The sequence below is a fragment of the Protopterus annectens genome, chromosome 1.part1 (assembly GCF_019279795.1).
Source record: "Protopterus annectens isolate FY-2018-M chromosome 1.part1, PAN1.0, whole genome shotgun sequence".
NCBI lineage: Eukaryota > Metazoa > Chordata > Ceratodontiformes > Protopteridae > Protopterus > Protopterus annectens.
The window spans coordinates 568,409,031-568,428,432 of record NC_056726.1 but is presented as its reverse complement, the minus strand read 5'-3'; the positions used below and the strand labels follow the sequence as shown (position 1 = coordinate 568,428,432).

The 19,402-nt window shown below is 36.8% G+C and overlaps 1 protein-coding gene across 1 annotated transcript in view; it reads right to left on the bottom strand.

Moving 5' to 3' along the window:
• The window catches only part of LOC122814881, a 1,525,389-nt gene that overhangs the window by 1,085,229 nt on the left and 420,758 nt on the right, over positions 1-19,402 (bottom strand). The window contains exons 9-10 of the mRNA XM_044087155.1: positions 15,585-15,758; positions 4,242-4,415 (exon numbers count right to left, since the gene is read on the bottom strand). Coding sequence (XP_043943090.1) covers positions 4,242-4,415; positions 15,585-15,758 — 348 coding nt within the window. The remainder of the gene's footprint in view (positions 1-4,241; positions 4,416-15,584; positions 15,759-19,402) is intronic.

Below are 19,402 nucleotides of genomic sequence, written 5' to 3'. Positions count from 1 at the left end.
AAACATCTTTATAAAATTTTCACGTATTACGTAGTTCAATCATATATTTTTATAAATGACATGTTGACATAATTATAGTTACAAACATTATACATCACCTATAATCTATCCAGTAATTGTCAGTCAAACGTTATATAGCTCATTTAAATCCAGCCTTATTTTAAACCTTATTCTACCTCTACATGTATTGTTGCCACAATCACATTTTTTCTTATGTAATTTGCTTCTATCCTTTTCTAAAGGTTCCAATTCCAGTTGTTTTATCTCTGTTACTATATTCACTACTTCTAGCAAAGTTGCTGATTTCCATTTTCTAGTAATTGCTTTTTTGTCAGCCACCATAATTGGACACAGCAAGACCTTACTATGTCTGGGTAATTCCAATTCTGTATCATGGTTCAAAAAACAGTATCCTTAGCTATACCAATTTGCTCACCCAATATGTCTGACAGAGCAGTCTGCAGGGAATCTTTAAAGTCTGCCAACTCATTACACTCCCCAAAAATGTATTCCTCATTACCTTTCTTCCCCAATCACACCTGCAGAATTTGCTGTCTACCTGAGGAAAATATTTTGGGATTCTGCTTGAGATATAAAAATGTAAACACTTCCAAGCATAGATCCTAGATATTTTAGACAATACTGATGTTGATGTTGAAACGGATAGGTCATAGTGTGAGGTGATTGATTAGAATATGGACTTGACAAAGTGGGTGGAGGAAAAGTATGATGCAATTGCATGACTTCACAATGAGCAGAATAACTTTCCAAGTATGTAGAGAATTTGTAAAATAGGGACTCTTATTTTTTAATTAATTTATGAAACATTTCCAAGCTGCAGATGCAAGTTTAGAGAATGTCACTTCTGTTGTGGAATGGAGGTCACTTTAAGTATATGTAATTCAGATCTAAGAATCCGGGTTACACCTCATTCCACACATTCAGACCCCAAACTGAAGGTGCTAAAATTAATAGAGGCAGTGTATCAATATTCATTAAAGATAAATACACCTCCAGATTGGCTAAACATTATGATTCTCTGCAGATACTTCATGTGCAACTAACTGTTGGTAGGACACCTACTCATGTCATTGCCAGCAACATGACCCACTTCATGAATCAGGACATCCACTCTGCCTATTTGGATCTACTTAAATCTATCAAGATACATCCGAACACCATGGTTTTAGCAGACTTTAACTACCCATCCATTGACTGGGTAAATTACTCATGCTCCAACTCACTTGCTTGAAGGTACTTTGACTTCATTAACTCCAATGCCCTGGACCAGCTAGTTGACACCCTCACAAGGGGTGCAAACGTCCTGAAACCAGTGCTTAGCAATATGGGAGACCACTGTAGCATCCTCACTGTTAGGTTTTCCCTGGTGAGATATGACAACAAATCAGTTTCATTCATAGCAACTATTGCACCTGACCCCCCCCTCCAGCAACAATTAAACTAAAAAAACATCTCCAAAGCAGATTTTACCCTGTTACGGGATGGTATAAATAGCTTCAATGCACCCCCCTCAGATGGAATTGGCTACTATGTAGAGTTCTGCAACAGTATTTTATACAAGCACCTCTACTGACTTGGCTGTACCTGACTGGACCAAAACAGGCGCCTTATGGAAGAGCAAACCTGCCTTGTGGACAACTATCATTAACAGGGTTTACAACAAGAGGAAGAAATTGCTGTCTAAGAGTAAGAGTGAGCAAGCTATACTCTGGAAACACTCCCTCCTCAGCTTAAACAAGCAAATAAGACTTATTGTGAAGTCCTCCAAAGCAAACTATGAATCTAAATTAGCTTCCTCAACTACGGACAACCATAAGGTGTTCTTTAGTTACATCCATAACCTAAAAGGAAAGGCCCAGATCTGTGCCGAACTGGCAAGTCAATGATACCACATATACTGAGCCTGTGGACAAAGCTAACCTGTTGGCTGACAGGTTCTGTTAAAACTTCACTCCCCTAGCCCTGCCACACGTACCCTATGACATCCCTATCACCTGTCCCCTATTGTGTATCTCTAAAGAACAGGTCATAAAGGCCCTCTCTAAGGCCAAAAACATAGCATCTATGGGACGCAATAACATCCTTGGCTGTGTCTGATATGGGCTCAAAAAAGAATTAGCAACACCACTAGGTACTCTTTTCAACCATAGTCTAAGCACCGGCTTCATCCCTGCTGAATGAAAAATGGCCACAATTATTCCCTTGCACAAAGGTGGTGCTTCCACTGACTCTGGAAACTATAGACCTAGTAGTCTGACTAGCCTTATCTGCAAGGCTGTGGAGCAAATCATCATGGACCTTATCAACAAAGATATAGATCATCTCCAGTCACTTGACTCAACTCTGTTTGGATTTGTCAAAGGGAGGTTATGCCTGTTAAACCTGGTGGACTTCTCTGAGACAGTCAACAAGGCTCTGGATGAGGGGAAATCTGTGCATACAGCCTACCTAAACTTAGCCAAGGCATTTGACACTATCCCCTATTCAGGCATCATTGACAAACTCACCCAGCTAGGTATCAACCCTTATATCATTAGATGGGTTGATAACTGTCTCACTGATAGAACACATATAGTCAAAATAGGGGAGTCCACCACCAACAGCAGACCTGTATCCAGTGGTTTTCCACAGGGATCAGTCCTGGGACTTCTGCTTTTTGGAATCCATTTCTCCAAAGTACAAGCAAAGACTAGAGGTCTGTGGCTGACAACATATGCTGATGACTGGAAACTGGGAGCTATCATAGAATCTCCAGATGATGTCAACATCCTGTAAGAGGGTCTTACGCAAACAAATGATTGGTGCCAAAGTCATGGCCTTAAACTCAGTGCAAATAAATCCATTATCATCTCTTTCAGTAAGAGCAATGCTCCTGCTAACTACCACATCAATAGCAACACCCTAAGTATGCACTAAATGGTGAGGGACCTGGGCAAACAGGTTGACAGCAATCTTACCTTTGATCACCATGTCAACACAGTGGTAAGAAGTGCATTCTATATCACTCATCTCATAAGGAAGGGCATTGCCTCCAGAATAAAGAAGTTATAACCCCCCTGTACTCTTCCCTCATCAGGCCAATAATTGAATACAATGGCCCTTATGTCTTTACCATTCCAGGTACCTGGAGCAATTGGAGAAACCACAAAGGTTCCTCTCAAGGAAAGTTCAAGGTCTTCAGCATCTGTCCTATGTGGATCATCTGAAATTGCTTTCACATTATTCTGGTTCATACAAACTACTCACAGGTGATCTCTGCCTTGCATATAAGACAATCTCTGACCCTGCTTTATTGGAAATGCTGCATACCCGCAAGTCAAATGGTAAATGGGTTACTCGCTCTAAAGACCTTAACCTGTTATGTGACATTAATAGAACCTGCTGGAGGGACAGATTTGTCTCCCAGAGGTTACCACACCTTTGGAACAGACTTCTACTTTGTGTCAAACAGAGCACCTCATTGACCCTCTTCAAACACAGTCTGGACGATTGGATGGGTAACTGCAAATACACCCCAGGGATTCTACCTGTATCCCTCTTGGACACAGGTTTTAGGTACTAATCATGGAAATAAGGGTAGAACTTGGCTTGGCTTGTAAGGGCTCTAGGGCCATTAGCCTAGTAACTTCCTATGATCCTATATATATATATATATATATATATATATATATATATATATTTATATGTACTGCTACTGGAAATGACCATACTGTCTACATTATTTTCATTCAGCTTCTTCATTCAAAGCAGTTTTCAGAATAAAACAAAATAATTTTTAATTATCGGCCATCGAGAATGCACAATCAGGGATATTTTCGGTAGAAGCTTTGTTGCTACTTCTATAGTAGGTGATCATTACTTTGTCATACCATGTATAATCAAAGGTGAAAAAGATGACATAGCAAATATTACACATCCCAGGTAAAAGGTATGTTCCATTGCCATTGTAATGGGCAAGGGGTTAACAAAGAAGTAAACATTTTACAAGTGCTCATTCCATTTGGGTCTGTTATACTGAAAACTTAACTATATAAGCCAAAATTACAATGTTTATAATCTCTTGCAGAGTGAAGGCCAACAATCATGAACACTGAAATTGAAACATAGCTACGTGGTGTACCACATTGAGAACAAAGTATCTGAAATCCTTAACTTATATAGCAAGAATATAACCAAATGTAGATATCTTACTTCGATCAGTAAATGGAAAAAGAGCTTACCTGCACATGGAATGGAAGTGTTCCAGTCTGCTCTGCCAAATTCATTTCTTATACAATGAATATGTGTCACAAGGGGTTCATACCCTGAATTACACACAACAGTCCAATTCATGCTGGTATTTAGAAAAGTTTCACTTGTATTGATGTTCTTTATATGTGTAAAGTTGCACATTTCTAAGAAAAAAGAACATTGTATAAATTTAGTCACTAAAGTACGTAAGAAAAGATAGATTGTTTTCCCCTCACATATTACATGGACTGACTAAAAGTTTCCTACTTAGAACATAAGTGACTGAAAATCATGGCACGGTCCATTGACTTTCTAGACATGTCCCCTGCAAATATAAATAATGCAGTTTTCAAAATGTACAATATACTTTTCAGTCTTTTAAACAAAGGTTATTATATGTACAACCACATTCATTACAGAAAGAACATTTTTTAGTGATTGTAATTTAGTATTTGTCATTAGACAGATTTACAATATTGAAAAACAAATTAGTTCTGGATTTAATAGAAAACAGTTGGAGAACATGTTTGATATTGTGAACAGTTTAAAAATAATTATACTACAGTGTTTGTACACTAACAGAATTTACAGGCCAAAGTCTTAAAGTAAGGAGTCAAATGAAACAGTGCCAGAATATGAGGATGAACTGATAATGGAGAAGTTGTGTGTGAGAAAGTGCAAATATGAAGAGGCTAATTAGGACATGGTCTTAAGAAACATGGATAAGCAAATGTAGTGTTATTTAATGCATTCTCCTTTCTAGGCCACAGACTGCTGAGATGTACTGTCAAACATTAGAAGGATTAGATGCAGCTAACACCCTCATAAATACTATATTCCTCTTGCAAAACACATTTTTTCCCTTGGTACAAGGGCTACTTCAACCTCATAAACATGTCTGGACATCTAACAAAGTCAAACACCTCCACCAAATATGTGTTAAACATGGAATGATTAGAAATGTGACCCCCTCAACTGAATCCTAAGCCAAATATACCTCTCCATACATTAGCCAAGCAATCCATACAGAAACAAAAACACAGCCACTACCATAATAAACAATTCTCACCATTAGCCAAACCTAAATACTTCTGGGAGAGTTCAGTCAGCTGACTAGTCGAACATCTCACCATGAATCCATTTCCTTGAACCCCTCTGGCATTACCCCTAGCAATCTCTAATGTGCTGACTTCTTCAATGAGTTCACCAACCTGCCTCACATCAAGTACACAAACCCACCACACCCACAGCCACCCTCTCCCCCTTTTTACATTCTGTTATTCCACTTCAAAAGATTAAAACTAAAGACACAGAAACACAAATAGACTAGGTTCAAACAAATCTCTCTCCCAGGTTCAGTTAACCTAGCCCCTTGGCACATTCACTTCTAACAATACTCCATCTCCCACTCACTCACTCACTCACTCACTCACTCACTCACTCACTCACTCACTCACTCACTCACTCACTCACTCACTCACTCACTCACTCACTCACACAACCTCTGCCTAACTAATAAGATTATGTCCCAGATATGGAAAAAGTTATAGTCACTCCTATTCCAAGACAATCCAGTCCAATTACTACTTCACAATACCATCCTGTGTCAGTACTTCCCACCGTAGGTAAAATGCTAGAAAAAATATCTAACCATATCTTTGCTTGCTTACTGCAATACCATATTCTTTCAAGAAAGCAGCATAGACTCTGGTCTGGATGTAGCACCATCACAGTTCTGTACTCCCTCACTGATGGCATCCAATCTATTTTGGACAAAGTTAACCTGACATGAGCTGTTTTCATTGAGCTCACAAAAGCCTTTGATCTAATTAACCATAACTTATTTTGCAAACTATCTAAAACAGACATCGAAGATGATGTATAGCTGACACATTCTGATCATTGGGGAAAAAAGGCAGCAAGGGGGATGCAAAATGTTTTACCTAGTACAGATGAGAAAAAGAAAATAATATCGCCTATGTTAGTCTGGTAGTGAGAAGGCTACAGTGGTGTATTTTGGAAAAAAGATAAATTAATAAATCTGTGGGGCTGATTTAGATCTGTCTGGCTTTTTTTTGAGATGAAACTGGAGTTTACATGAGTGAGAAGGAGAAAACATATTCATGTTTCGTCATGAGGTTTTTTTTTAATAGTGGATTTTGTAGAATTTAGTTTAAGTATAAATAATACATTAAGAATGTTATCTGTGGTGCTATTTACATGTTTATTGAAAGGAAGGGTGCTCTCAGTGAGGATGCAAGGTATCTGTGAACATGCTTGTAATTAAAATAAAATAAGTGACTGAAAATTGTAAGGTTGAGGCTAAGGTAAGTCTCTGAGTAGTGTAAAAGGTTATTAAGTTTTGACTTTTGATTATTATTAATAAGCAACTTTTAATTTTTGAACCAAGTCCAGGTTTATGTAATAGCTTGTTGTACTGATGTCAATTTCCTGATGAAGTCAGAAGATCACACTTGACATCCTCGGACAGTGAAATGAAATGCAGAAAGCTGTGAATGTGTAATACGTATGAAACTGGGCTACTTTGCAATACTTGCTTTACTCCAAAGTACAGCAATCTCAGAGTTATATGTAACAAGCAAGAAGTTAAGGAAAACAACTTTATATCAGAGTTGTAGGAAGTTGAAGATACCTACAGACATTCTTCAGTGGCATTTTAACATGGGTTGGCATTTGATATTTTTATTTGCCATTCAAACTTTTTTCCATAATTCTTTTGATAGATGAGTGTGAGTTTCATACTTATAATACAGAGTCAGTGAGGAGGTTCTTCATTACAATCTATCTGAGATTCTTAGAATCAGTAGGTCATCAGCATAGATGATGGGTTATGATTAGAAAACTGAGTAGGAAAAATAGGCTAACATTGGATAAATATGCAGTACTGTAAAATCATGGCTATAAAGCAGATAAAATAGATTGAGCAGAGCTAAAAAAAAATAACATAGACACAATAGGAATCAGTAAAATCAGTTTCAAACTCAGCAATTCAGTTAGAAGGGAACCCTGTATTAAAACATGTACATTTAGATGCTTGTGATCAGTTGTGTCAAGCACTCCTTTGAAGTGCAAAATATGGTACTAATGTACAAAGAATTATCCAAATTTGAAAATATGTATCCATAGAGGAGAATATATAATCGGTGGTCCAAAACAACTCTGTTGGTATTAACATTTTGGGGAAACCTTAGTTAGGATTTTTTTAGGATGCAGTTTTGCTTAATATTTGTTAGACTTCATTTTTAACTCCAGTACTACCATTTGGGCCAAATGACAATATCAAGTACAAGTCAAAATATGTGAAAAGACACCAATCCAAAGAGCCATGCGATAAAAGTTCACCAATCTTTTATTCAGCACTTTTGTTATACAAAACCTTAAACAGACTTTGAAAGAACAGCAAATTAGTATTACTTATAAACTGAAAAGCACTATCTACAATAAACATTGGACAACCCCTCTAATATAAAATAAACTACCAACTAATAAGCTTTGAAAAACTGAATTAAAATGTGCATTGATAATTTATTAGTGTCAGTTTAAGTGCACTGTTTATACTGGTGGTGTTATTCAAACAAGAGGTCACTGTTGCACTAGGGTACAACTGACACACAAAAGTACAACAAATCATCTGTTTTAACCAGTTGTGTCTGTAAGGCATTCAGAAACTGCAACGCTAGCAATGTATGTTGACCAAGTTACAAATAAAATATTACAGTCTTCAATGGCATTTTGGTGACTCATGGCACATTTGGGAGAAATTAAAAGAAATAAAGCTGTGTTTAGCTAACCACTGACCCTAAAGATCATACAAAGTTATTAAATCCAATTTAGGTCTTGACATGTTCAGATATGATTTGCTAACACTAAAAAATATTAGGTAGTAAAGTATATGTGTTTTGCTATCTGTAAGAAAGAATTAAAAATGCCTTTTTTAAATTGTGACTAGAGCTATTACCATCATTTAGAAGAGATAGCCATGGGGGGAGCCTTAGGTCTAGACTATGCAAATACGCTACTAAGTAGATTTGAAAGATATTAAGCTTTCAATTCTTGGATGTAGTTTGATTAGAATATTACAACTACTTCATTGATATATTTTTTTATTTGCTCTGAAAGCTTGGAGAAATTGGAAGAATTTTTTCATTTAAACTAATAATACACCAGATGTCTTTGTTTTCACAACTGCATACTGTAAAGCACAAGTATGTTTTTTGGACATTTTGATTAGAATATAAGAAACATGGTTATGCCTGAATCAACGTTTTAGGAAGTACATCTTTATTAGCACATAGCTGTATTCCACAAGTGTCATCCCTAGTTTTTGAGAAGTTTATTCCAGAGCAGATGCAATGTCTCACAGAGATTGACTGTGCGCTGGAATAAACTTCCAATTCATGTGAAGCAGAGCTCCTCAATGACCCTATTCAAGCACAACCTGGACAAATGAACAGGTGACCACAAATTCACCTTGAGAGTGGCACCCAAGTCCCTCATGGACAAGGGTAGTTAATGCTGATCTGTAAAGTACATCCATCTAACCAAGGGCAATTGGGGCAACACAAGATTAACGTGCCTAGGCTTATAAAGGCTCTATGGCCACTAGCCTAGTAACCTCCCATTAACCTGCAAGAAATGTTATAATAGAACAGGCCAACAGGATTTCTAAATTGGAAGCTGATGACAATAAATTGTCACAAGAGATGAGGATCATAAAACTCTTGTTTAATGTGAGAGGTTACACAAGTGAATTGATTCAGTAGCAAACAAAATGTTAACAGCAGGGCAAATTTGATTTCTACCTATTCTATTTGTGTATTCTATCTTCCTATTTACAGTCCCTGCTATGAATAAACAACAGTACAGGATTTTAAATTGACTGTTTTTCTCTAATAGAACAGTACCTTACTGTACTGTGGTGGTTTCACTTAAAAAAAAAAACGTTTATCCTGCCCTGGAAAAGCTTGCTGCAGTCACCAAGTCTTTGATGTCATCAAGGCCAAAGGATACAGATAGTTTTCTGGACAGTTCCCACCCCAAACTGACATCACCATGACCGTCCTAAAAACCCACTCATGCTGTGATGTCACAGCTCCCTGGTCCTTCCCCTACACATACATAAAGTAAAGGTTAGAACAAGGAAACATGAGTCAAATCTCCTGCTGTGAACTGTTAATCACAGCAGGTAACAGCTCAAATTACCCTTAGCATTTTCACAGTTAGAGAAGTTAGGTGTGAAGGGGGATGGAAGATGAGTCAAAATTGTACAATTCAGGCTTCACAAAAGACTGCAATTTAGCCATTCTAAAAAGAAGCAGCAGTAAAAAGTACTTTGAAATTCTTTCCCCATACTTGAGAGCATGGACACTCCAAAACTTGGAAACTTCAGAAAACTTGACTGCTAGTTAATCACCTCCACAGCCTCTCTGCTTCTATCCAGTGTTTGTACATTGCAACTGCATAGCGGGTTCGGTTTGTTCCCTTCCCCATACTTGAGAGTGCGGACACTCCAAAACTTGGAAGCTTCAGAAAACTTGGCTGCTAGTTGATCACCTCCACAGCCTCTCTGCTTCTATCCAGGTGCTTACAACTGCTATTTTCAGCTATACACCATGGGATTTTGTCCTGTAATCCTAGCTATTGCTTTGTTAAGCAAACGAGTATTTGTAGTGCCATTGGTTGAGCTCTGCATCGGTACTGGCAGCTGTCTCCCCCATGACTTCCAACTTATTCTTACCTTTTGTCTCTCCTCCCCTACCATTGTGTTTAATTTGGCTGCTTGTAAACTTATTTTAACTCCCCCCTCCCCATTTTGTTAGTTACACTCCTTCCTTGTTAAATGTCTATCTAGTAGAGTATCTCCCTAGTCTAAATTCTCCTGATTTCTGCCTGCTTCTTTTGACTTTTGTATTTCTCCTAATTTCTGCCTGTTCCTTTTGACTGTAGGACTCACTCATATTTTACTTACCTATCCCCCTGTTCCCAGGTCTCTGATTGCTTTTGTAGACTTTTTTATTGCTTTGTCTGGATACTGTGCCCTTCCTCACTCCTGCCTTCCATCTATGTTCTTTACCCTTTAATAATGTCCAGTTTATCTACTTTCTGTACTTCCCACCACTGGTTATTCTTTCCCTAGCCTGCTCTCCTTCTCTACCCTATCCTGTTGTGCTATTATACCTTCTTATACCTCAGATTTTATCCCTCTGCCTTAAATCCATACTCTTCCGCCTTTCTGTATCCTGACTCACTGATTGTTTTCTTAGGGAATCTTGTCACTTCTTGTAGTCACTCACTGTGGGTGTCAACCCGCTCTGTTTGCCCTTACTACGCTCGGGCTCACTTCACTCCCCTCCCACCCTCATTCCCACCAACCCCCCATATCATTTCTTTTATACCTAACCACTTGTCACCTCTTCCTCTTCAAGTTCCTCCCCAACACTGCACCTCATGTCCTGCCTCTATCAGAAAATCCCTCCCACCTCCCCTTCTCCTATTACAACTCCAATCAGACACACCTACAAATATCAAGCTTGTATATATTCCACCTTTTCTTAAACTAATTAACATGTACTGCACACATCCAACCCAACTACTAAAAGCATCCATCTACACACTAATAGTCTTCAACCTACTCCTTCTTTCCAATCTGTCCTCCTATCACACGCAACTTGATAATCATACCCCATCCCCATGGCAAACAGAATCCACAGCTAATCTTATTAAACTAAAAAACTTCCCTATATCACCATCTGACCTTACCACACCCCAACCTTTCCCTTACTCATGCAACAAACCAACCATAAAAACTAACCCTCTCTCTTCACAAAAACAAACTAAAATAATTCACAAATTTACCAAACTCTATCTACACCTACTCCAAAAACTCACTTGCAGTGGAGATGTCTACCCCAATCCAGGACCCAAAGCACTTGTCAACCCTAATTCAAATCAGCTAAATCCCCTGTACCACAGACCATCCTCATCTTCTGCTTCCTAAACATTAATGCTAGAAGCATACTTAAGAAAAGCCAGGACCTACATGCCCTATTGGCACTAATCAAACCAGATATTGTTGTGTTAACTGAAACATGGCTCAAACCAAAACATCATGACAATGAGATTACCACGCCTAGCTACAATATTATCTGCAAAGACAGAGTAGAGAAAAAGGGAGGTGGTGTTGCAATAATACTCCAAAACCACCTCACCATAGAACAACTAGATTACAACACCCAAGATGTCAAAGATGTGGAACTAATCCTTGCCAGATTAAAAATAAACTCCAATAAACACATAGTTATTGCAGATGGCTACATCCCACCAGGCAATAATATCACTCAAATGGAAAACCTGCTTAATTGGATGTCCAACTCCATTCCACATGAAACCATACTATTAGGGGACTTTAATATTGACTGGCTCAACTGCTCCAGCCATAATCCCACTGCCTTTATAAACCTCCATAGGTTTATCCAAACTATAACCACCCCCACTAGAATTGACAAAACATCCAATCACCAGTCCATTTTGGACTGGATCATGGTGTCTGACCCCAATCTTACACAACAATCTGGCTGTCTTCCAGATACCCTAAGAGACCATCATCCTACCTACCTAATTAGGAGCAAATCCCAAATCATCAGCCAACCTATCCTCAAAGTAGTTTGTAACAAAAACACCTTCATACCTACTGACTTTATCAGTACACTAAAAAACTGCAACTGGACTCCCCTAAAGCAATTATCTCTAGACAAAGCAGTTGAATACTTCAACATAACCTTCCTAAAAATCCTGGACCAATGTGCACTCTCCCGAACCATGAGAATAAAAACTAATTATGCCTCATGGCTAACAAATCCCACTAAAACTATAATGAAAGAAAGGGATGACACCTGGTCTCAATATAAAAAAACAAAACCACTACCTTAAGACAAAATTACCTACAGCTCCGGAACAAAGCTAAAAAACATATCAAACTAGACAAATTTAACTACTATCAAAACCTACAAGAAAAATATGCTCATAATCCCAAAAAATTCTGGAACACAATAAATTGTATACTGCACCCAGGAAAGTCCACTACATCAACCCCTGTGCTACCAAATAATCATGAAAACATACCCACACAATTTAATAAATTCTTCACTAAAACAGTCCAGACCTTTGCCATTGCCCAAAATAATAATACTACCCACCCCACACCAATAACTACTACAACCCGCCCCAATACACAAAACAATACCCCCAGTTTTCAACTTCACCCAGTGTCCACCAAGGCAATTTCTAAACTCCTTAAGAAACTTAAATCAACCACTCTAGCAGCTGATAAGCTACCAGCAGACTTCCTTCAACTATCAGCTGAAGCTATAGCCTATCCAGTCTCCATTCTCATTAATAGATCTCTGTCAGAATGCAAACTACCAGCCTCTTGGAAAACCTCCCATATCATCCCACTACACAAAGGAGGTAACTTCTTAGAACTGACCAACTATCACCCTATAGCCATCTTACCACCGTCATCCAAAATATTAGAAAGAGTAGTTCATACTCAACTTATGCAATACCTCCAGAATAACAACCTGCTGTCCATATCCCAGCATGGCTTTAGACCTTTCCACAGCACCACAACAGCATTATTATCATTTAACAACATAGTTAAACACCACAGAAACAAGGGTCTAGTTACTTCTTCCATATTCTTAGACTTATCAAAAGCCTTTGAGATGGTAAACCACAACATGCTTCTTGCAACTCTATCTACCCTAAATATAAGTCCCTCCTCTGTATCATGGTTTAACAGCTAGCTGTCAGATCAACAGCAAGCTGTCCTATGGCAAGACCAATTCTCCCCCCCTGCTACCAGCAACTATAGGAGTCCCTCAAGGGTCTATCCTCAGCCCTCTGTTGTTTTCCCTATTTACTAACCAGATATCTTAATCCTTACCAACTGCCTCAGTAGTATAACTTGCTTACAACACCACCCTAATATGTGCCGCTCCCACCCTAAGTGAACTACAAACTCTAACCCAAAACACCTTCACCCTAGCCGAAACCTAGTTCACTAACATCAAACTTCTTCTTAACCCCAAAAAAACAAACTAATTATCTTTGGTCCTGGTAGATCTCCTCCCCTGAGCAACAACTTCATCATCAACTCCAAGGAAAGCATTCAAATTATTCCAACCACACACGCTAAACTGCTAGGCATAGAGATAGACAGTAACCTGAAATTCGGCATCCATATAGCACAAACCATCAAGAAAGTTAATAAAAAGCTAAGCCTCCTCTACAGGAACAAACAGTTTATGATTAAACATACCAAAGTCACCATCACTAGGACTCATCTCCTATCCACCCTCCTCTACGCCTCTCCCATCTTGATTAATCTACGCCAAACTGAACTAAATAAAATGGAATCTTGCTATAATAAGATTGCCAAGTTTGCGTTTGATGCTTCTTACAGGACCCACCACTGTCTATCCCTAAAACAGCTTAACTGGCTTGAGTTGCCTCAGATACTCATACTCAATCAACTCTTGATAGCTCACAAGCTCTACTACCTCCCAGAGTTAACCCCAGCACTTCAGCATTTAATACAGCCCCACATTCCCACTAGAGTCCTACGATCTAACAGCCACAACCTAACAACTGTCATCCAACATAAAAACAATGCTGGTAAATCACTCTTTGCCAGCACCATTGCCAAAATCTGGAACACACTACCAATCCATATAACTTTTAGCACCTCCTTCAATCATTTCAAAAAACTCCTTAAAACCCACTACTTAACTAACTGGCTATGCTCATGTTATACTCCAGGTTAAATCTAATTGTGTCACAAGTTCAGATAAGTATAAACAGATTTGCCCTAAAAAGCTTATAAACCCAGATACTGGTTAACAAAAAAAAAAAAAAATTTATTTTTTTAAGTTTTTGACTATGTACCTCAATGTTTTTACTATGTACCTCAATGACTGTCTACTGTACTGTCTAACTAAAACTGTTAACTTGTAACCTATTATGAATTAAAATCAACTGTATGTTCTGTATTTAGTTCTCTCATGTACTGCATTCTATTGTATTGTGGAGCTTTTCTCCCCGGGCCTCCGCTGAAAATGGACCTGTGTCCAGTCGGACTTTTGCAGTAAACAAATGTAAATAAATAAATAATAAATAAACTGTTCTGTGGCATTTGCACTGTTTGTGTTTTTAAGTAGTCATTTAATGGCATGAAATGTTTCTTAAAACTGACTGAAAGCTAGCAGTGTATGCATGTAAAATAAATGCAGTAACAGCAGCTTTAGGAAGAAACAGTCCTGGGTGATGTAATTTTTTACAGACAAGCATTGCATTGTGGTATACCTAGAGTCAGACTAAACAATCAGGATCACTTCAAGATGTTAGACCCCATATGGTCTGACTCAGAAATTATGTATAAAAATATTTAAAAACCTGTAAATAGTCCCAGAGTGGTGTTTAAATATAGAAAGCCCCAAACCACGATGAAATAAATGTTTTTTTTTTGAGTCTTGTGGGTGCAGTTCTCCTTTAAAAGAAATATTAGCAATTGCTTACAGGAAAAAATAATGAAAAGTGAGAGAATTGTATCACTCATCATCTTCCTAGGCTTTCAGATAAACTACCACTAGAAATATTTTGACCTCAACACTTAATGATTTCAAAAAGTAACTTAAATTGTATATAGTGAACAAGAAGCAAAATTCAGGATAAGTAGAAGTGGAACTTTTTGATGCATTCAGGTCTAAAGCCTGATCATCTGAGGTGGTTATGATTTACTTCAACTTACTTATTTAAAGCCATCTGTTAATAAGAAACATTTAATGTTGGGTAGAGATCTACTATAAAGTAGAACCTGAGATGTTTTTAGTAGAAATACAGTTGTTACTCATACATAATGGAAAATTATATTGATGTATCATATAGATTCAGCAACAGAGAATGGGAGATAGAAATATCATACACTGCTTTTAATAAACACCTTACTTCTTGTCCAGTAATCAGGAGGATATGATCCAATAGTCTTCCAAGAGATGTGTTCTTTTACAATCATTTATTTTTATTTTTATTAAATTATTATTTTACAGTAAAACCTCCATTAGGAAGGCATCTGCCATATAGCTTGTAGTCTCCTGCATTGTGAAGACAGACAGCCATAAACTTCATTAGATTAAGTTATCAGTGCCATGCTAGTAGTCTGACCAAACATTTCTGAGATCCAGTAATACACAGAACTTCTTTAAAATGAGTGTAGGTACAACTTTATTCAGTAAATGAAGGAAACAAAAACTCACCACCACATGCATCCTTAGTACTCCATTCTGCTCTGCCACTGTCATTTCTTTTACAGTAAATATATGTCACAAGGGGTTCAAACCCCACACTGCACACAACAGTCCAGTTGGTGGTGGTATTTAAAAAGCTCTCATTTATAATGATGTTGTTTATATCAGTAAAATGGCACATTTCTGAAAAACAAATGTAATACAAATGTAATTTAGTAAATATAACTATATAAGAAATAACTGACTTGTTTTCCCTCTGTTACTTGTGGAGCACTATATTTCCTGACATATGCTGCTGTTCTGCTGGAACATGTCTCTTGGTTGTAGCCATGATTATTTTATTTAATGCTGGTGTTTTCCTTTAAAAAGTTTACTCTTTGTAAAATGCCACAGCACTTAAGTTACAACAGGCCACATTCTTCCAAAGATCAGGGATAAGGTTATTGTAATACTGTATCATTCTGCTGTTATAGAGATTGTTTCAGTGTCTAAATGTAACCGCTAGTGATGCAGGTGAGTTTCAGTGGCACGAACTTTGTTACACCAACTCTCCACTATGGATTATGTGCTGATATCACATGGTTTTGCCTAGGTTAGAGACACCCCCAGACTTTACCAAACAGGAACATGTTGGCACTTTCTACCATGATGGGAAGAGCTACTCACCCAATGACCTTCTGGTAGCGCGTTAACTGAACTCAGGCTGAAAGAGTGACAGGGAAGAATATTCTCCCTGTTACAGCTATCTGGCTCCTTAACATCAAAGAGACAAATTCATATATCTATTATTTGTTAACCAGATGGATAGATGACATGCTGAAACACTGAAACAATGTATGTACAGAACATAAAACTCAAACTATTACTTGTGATATCAGTACAGATGCAATACAATATGAAGTAATATTGTGGAAAATATACAAGAAATATCTCCTGTGTTAGTAAAAGTAAATTAACTAATATGTAGAATAACAGTGACCACAATTATAGTTTTACACTAAATTATGCAACACTTCAAGGGGGAACGTCATTCTTACAAAGAACAGATGATGTAAGAGGTGTTCAACACTGAGTGACTACTTAAATAAGACAGATATGACCTAAATCATTTTACCTAAGCAGTGACAACCTCTGTTTTTCCTTCATTTTGTTTGTTTATTTGCTTATTTAGTTATTTTCAGAATGCTATTTTAGTTCGGCTCTGTATTACATATTTGGATTCCATACGTATTTGGACCAGAAATTTGTTCCATTTGGGAAAGCCAGTAATGTTAGATATCTAACCTGTAGGAAGGTCTGATTAGGTTAATGATCCACTTATATCAGCAGCAGAGATCATTGTTGTTGACACTGACTTTGATTTAATAGGCTAGTACAAGAAGCAGTCATGGTGCAATTTTTTTTGTTATGGAGACTAGCAGAGGGGATGTACAGCCTGTAAGGTGCACAGCATTTTTTTTATGTTTTGCTACTATAGCTCCCTGTTGCTGATATAAGCCATGCCTCATGAAAATATCCTTTACAATCTCTGTAGAGACCGGTGAGATTGTGTGATAAACCTTCTATCCAGGGAAAGCATGTCCTTACAGTATTTCCATATATGAAATCAATGTCCTTACATAAAGAATGATAGCTAGTAGGTGATCACTGTATAACTGGTCTAAGGGTGGGGATTTGTTTTCTGAGGCATGGGGAGGAAAATTCCTAACTGGGACAGACTGTGAATTTGATGCATCCATATATGCCCAGGCTATGACTCATAATAGTCTGTTTGCAAACAGGATATGCTCATGTATTGGCTTCAAGAGGTACCCAGCTATAAGTTGAAACCAACATCTCTCAACCCACAATTAGTAAGATAACAAAAACAATCATCCTGCCCTTGCATTTTGCACCATCAAAACTGCTAGCCAGTCTTGAATTATTTGAGTTTCTTTCTGAGCTCCATCTCTCTCTTTATTACACTGAAAAGTGACATATTTGAAGGGATACCATGTTTTCATTATTACAATAAAGATATACAGTTAACTAACTCAGTGGTTCTTTGGTGTGGAGAAAGTATAATGGTATACACAAATTATAAATGAAATATATTTAAATTAATTAATATTACTATTTTTTTCAGTCTGATAGAAAGCATTGGGCATTTAAGTTTTGCATTTATTTTTTAAGTTCTTATCAATATTTTATATCATAGTTACAATTAGCTTTTGACTATCAGAAAACTTGGTAGTTCCAAGCAATCCTAGGTTTTAAGGGGAACCATAAAAATTTAAGTAGCATGGAATCAAATGTTTTTAAATAAGTTTTTGGGAGGGGGTAGTATCAATGACTGTATATAAAACAACATTTTAGGTAAAATTATCATTTTAATTAACAAATTAATTATCCTATTAGCTATCATTTTAATTAATTAATTAATTAAAGAGAGCCTATCCTCCATTGTGAAGAACATTTTATTCCACCTTTTGATTAGTTCACTAATGGTGGTTATTAAATTATTGTAGTTTAGTTTAACAGACTCTTTAGATGTACTCTTTAAACTGACACCCAAATATTCTAATACATCATTCTCCCAATTAAACAGGCTATTCTCTCTTAGGCTTTTGTTGATCTTTTTGTTAATTAGTAATGTTTTGGATTTATTATGATTAAATTTAAGCTCTGAAATTCTTTCAAACTTGCTTAAGGTATTTATAACATCATGCAAAGAACCATCAATATCACCCAACGTTAACAACATATCATCAGCAAATTATTGTATCTTAGGAAAATAGTCATTAACTTGAAAGCCTTTTGTATTTTGATTGTTTCTGATATATGTAGCAAAAGGTTCCATTGAAAGAGCAAACAATAATGGTGACAAAGGACAACTTTGCCTAGTTCCCTTGAGAATTTCTAGTGGTGAGGACAGACATGATCCGATTTTCACATAAGCTTGTGCTCCACTATAAATTTTCATTAATAGGTTGACAAAATCTGAGGAGAATTCAAAATCAATCAGAATTCTTTGTAGATAAGACCAACTAATAAAATCAAAAGCCTTTTCTATGTCTAAGCTGATAATAGTTGTTTTTATATTTGCATGCTATGTATATTAATGATAGTAATTTAATGTTATCTTGCACTATTCTATGAAGAATGAACCCTGTCTGATCATTATGTAATAGATTATGTAATATTGTCTTTATCCTATTAGCTAATATTGTCATGAACATTTTATAATCAGTGTTTAGTAATGAGATTGGCCTATATGAATCACAAGATTTGGGGTCCTTACCTTGTTTTAATATGGGGGAGATAAATGAGCATTTCCATGATGGGGGTGTTATACATTTTTGCTTAACCATAGTAAAGGCCCTCATCATTTTCTTTATTATATATTCAGGAAAAATCTTATATAGTTCAGGAATTATTCCATCCAGTCCTGGAGCTTTATTATCTTTTAATTTTTTTATTTGCTCTTTCACTTCTGTTAGTGTTATTTGTTTATTTAATATGTTATTTTTGTTGCATTGACATCTTAGTAGTTATATTTTCTTGAATAAAAAGTATTTATTACATTATCTGTCTCCAAAAGTGGTGTGTTATTATTTATATCTTTATAGTAGTTTTTGAACACTTCTAATATGTCCATTAAGTTAGATGTACTCTTAACTGAACCACAACTTTTATATTTAATCTCAATAAGATTTTGATAGTTTATTTGTTTTGGATCTTACCACTATTTTATGTAGATATTTGGGATTTAAAGCATAAGATTGTAATTTCAAATTTTCCAGGTTTATGGCTACATTATGATTCATAACTTCTAAGTATTTTTTATT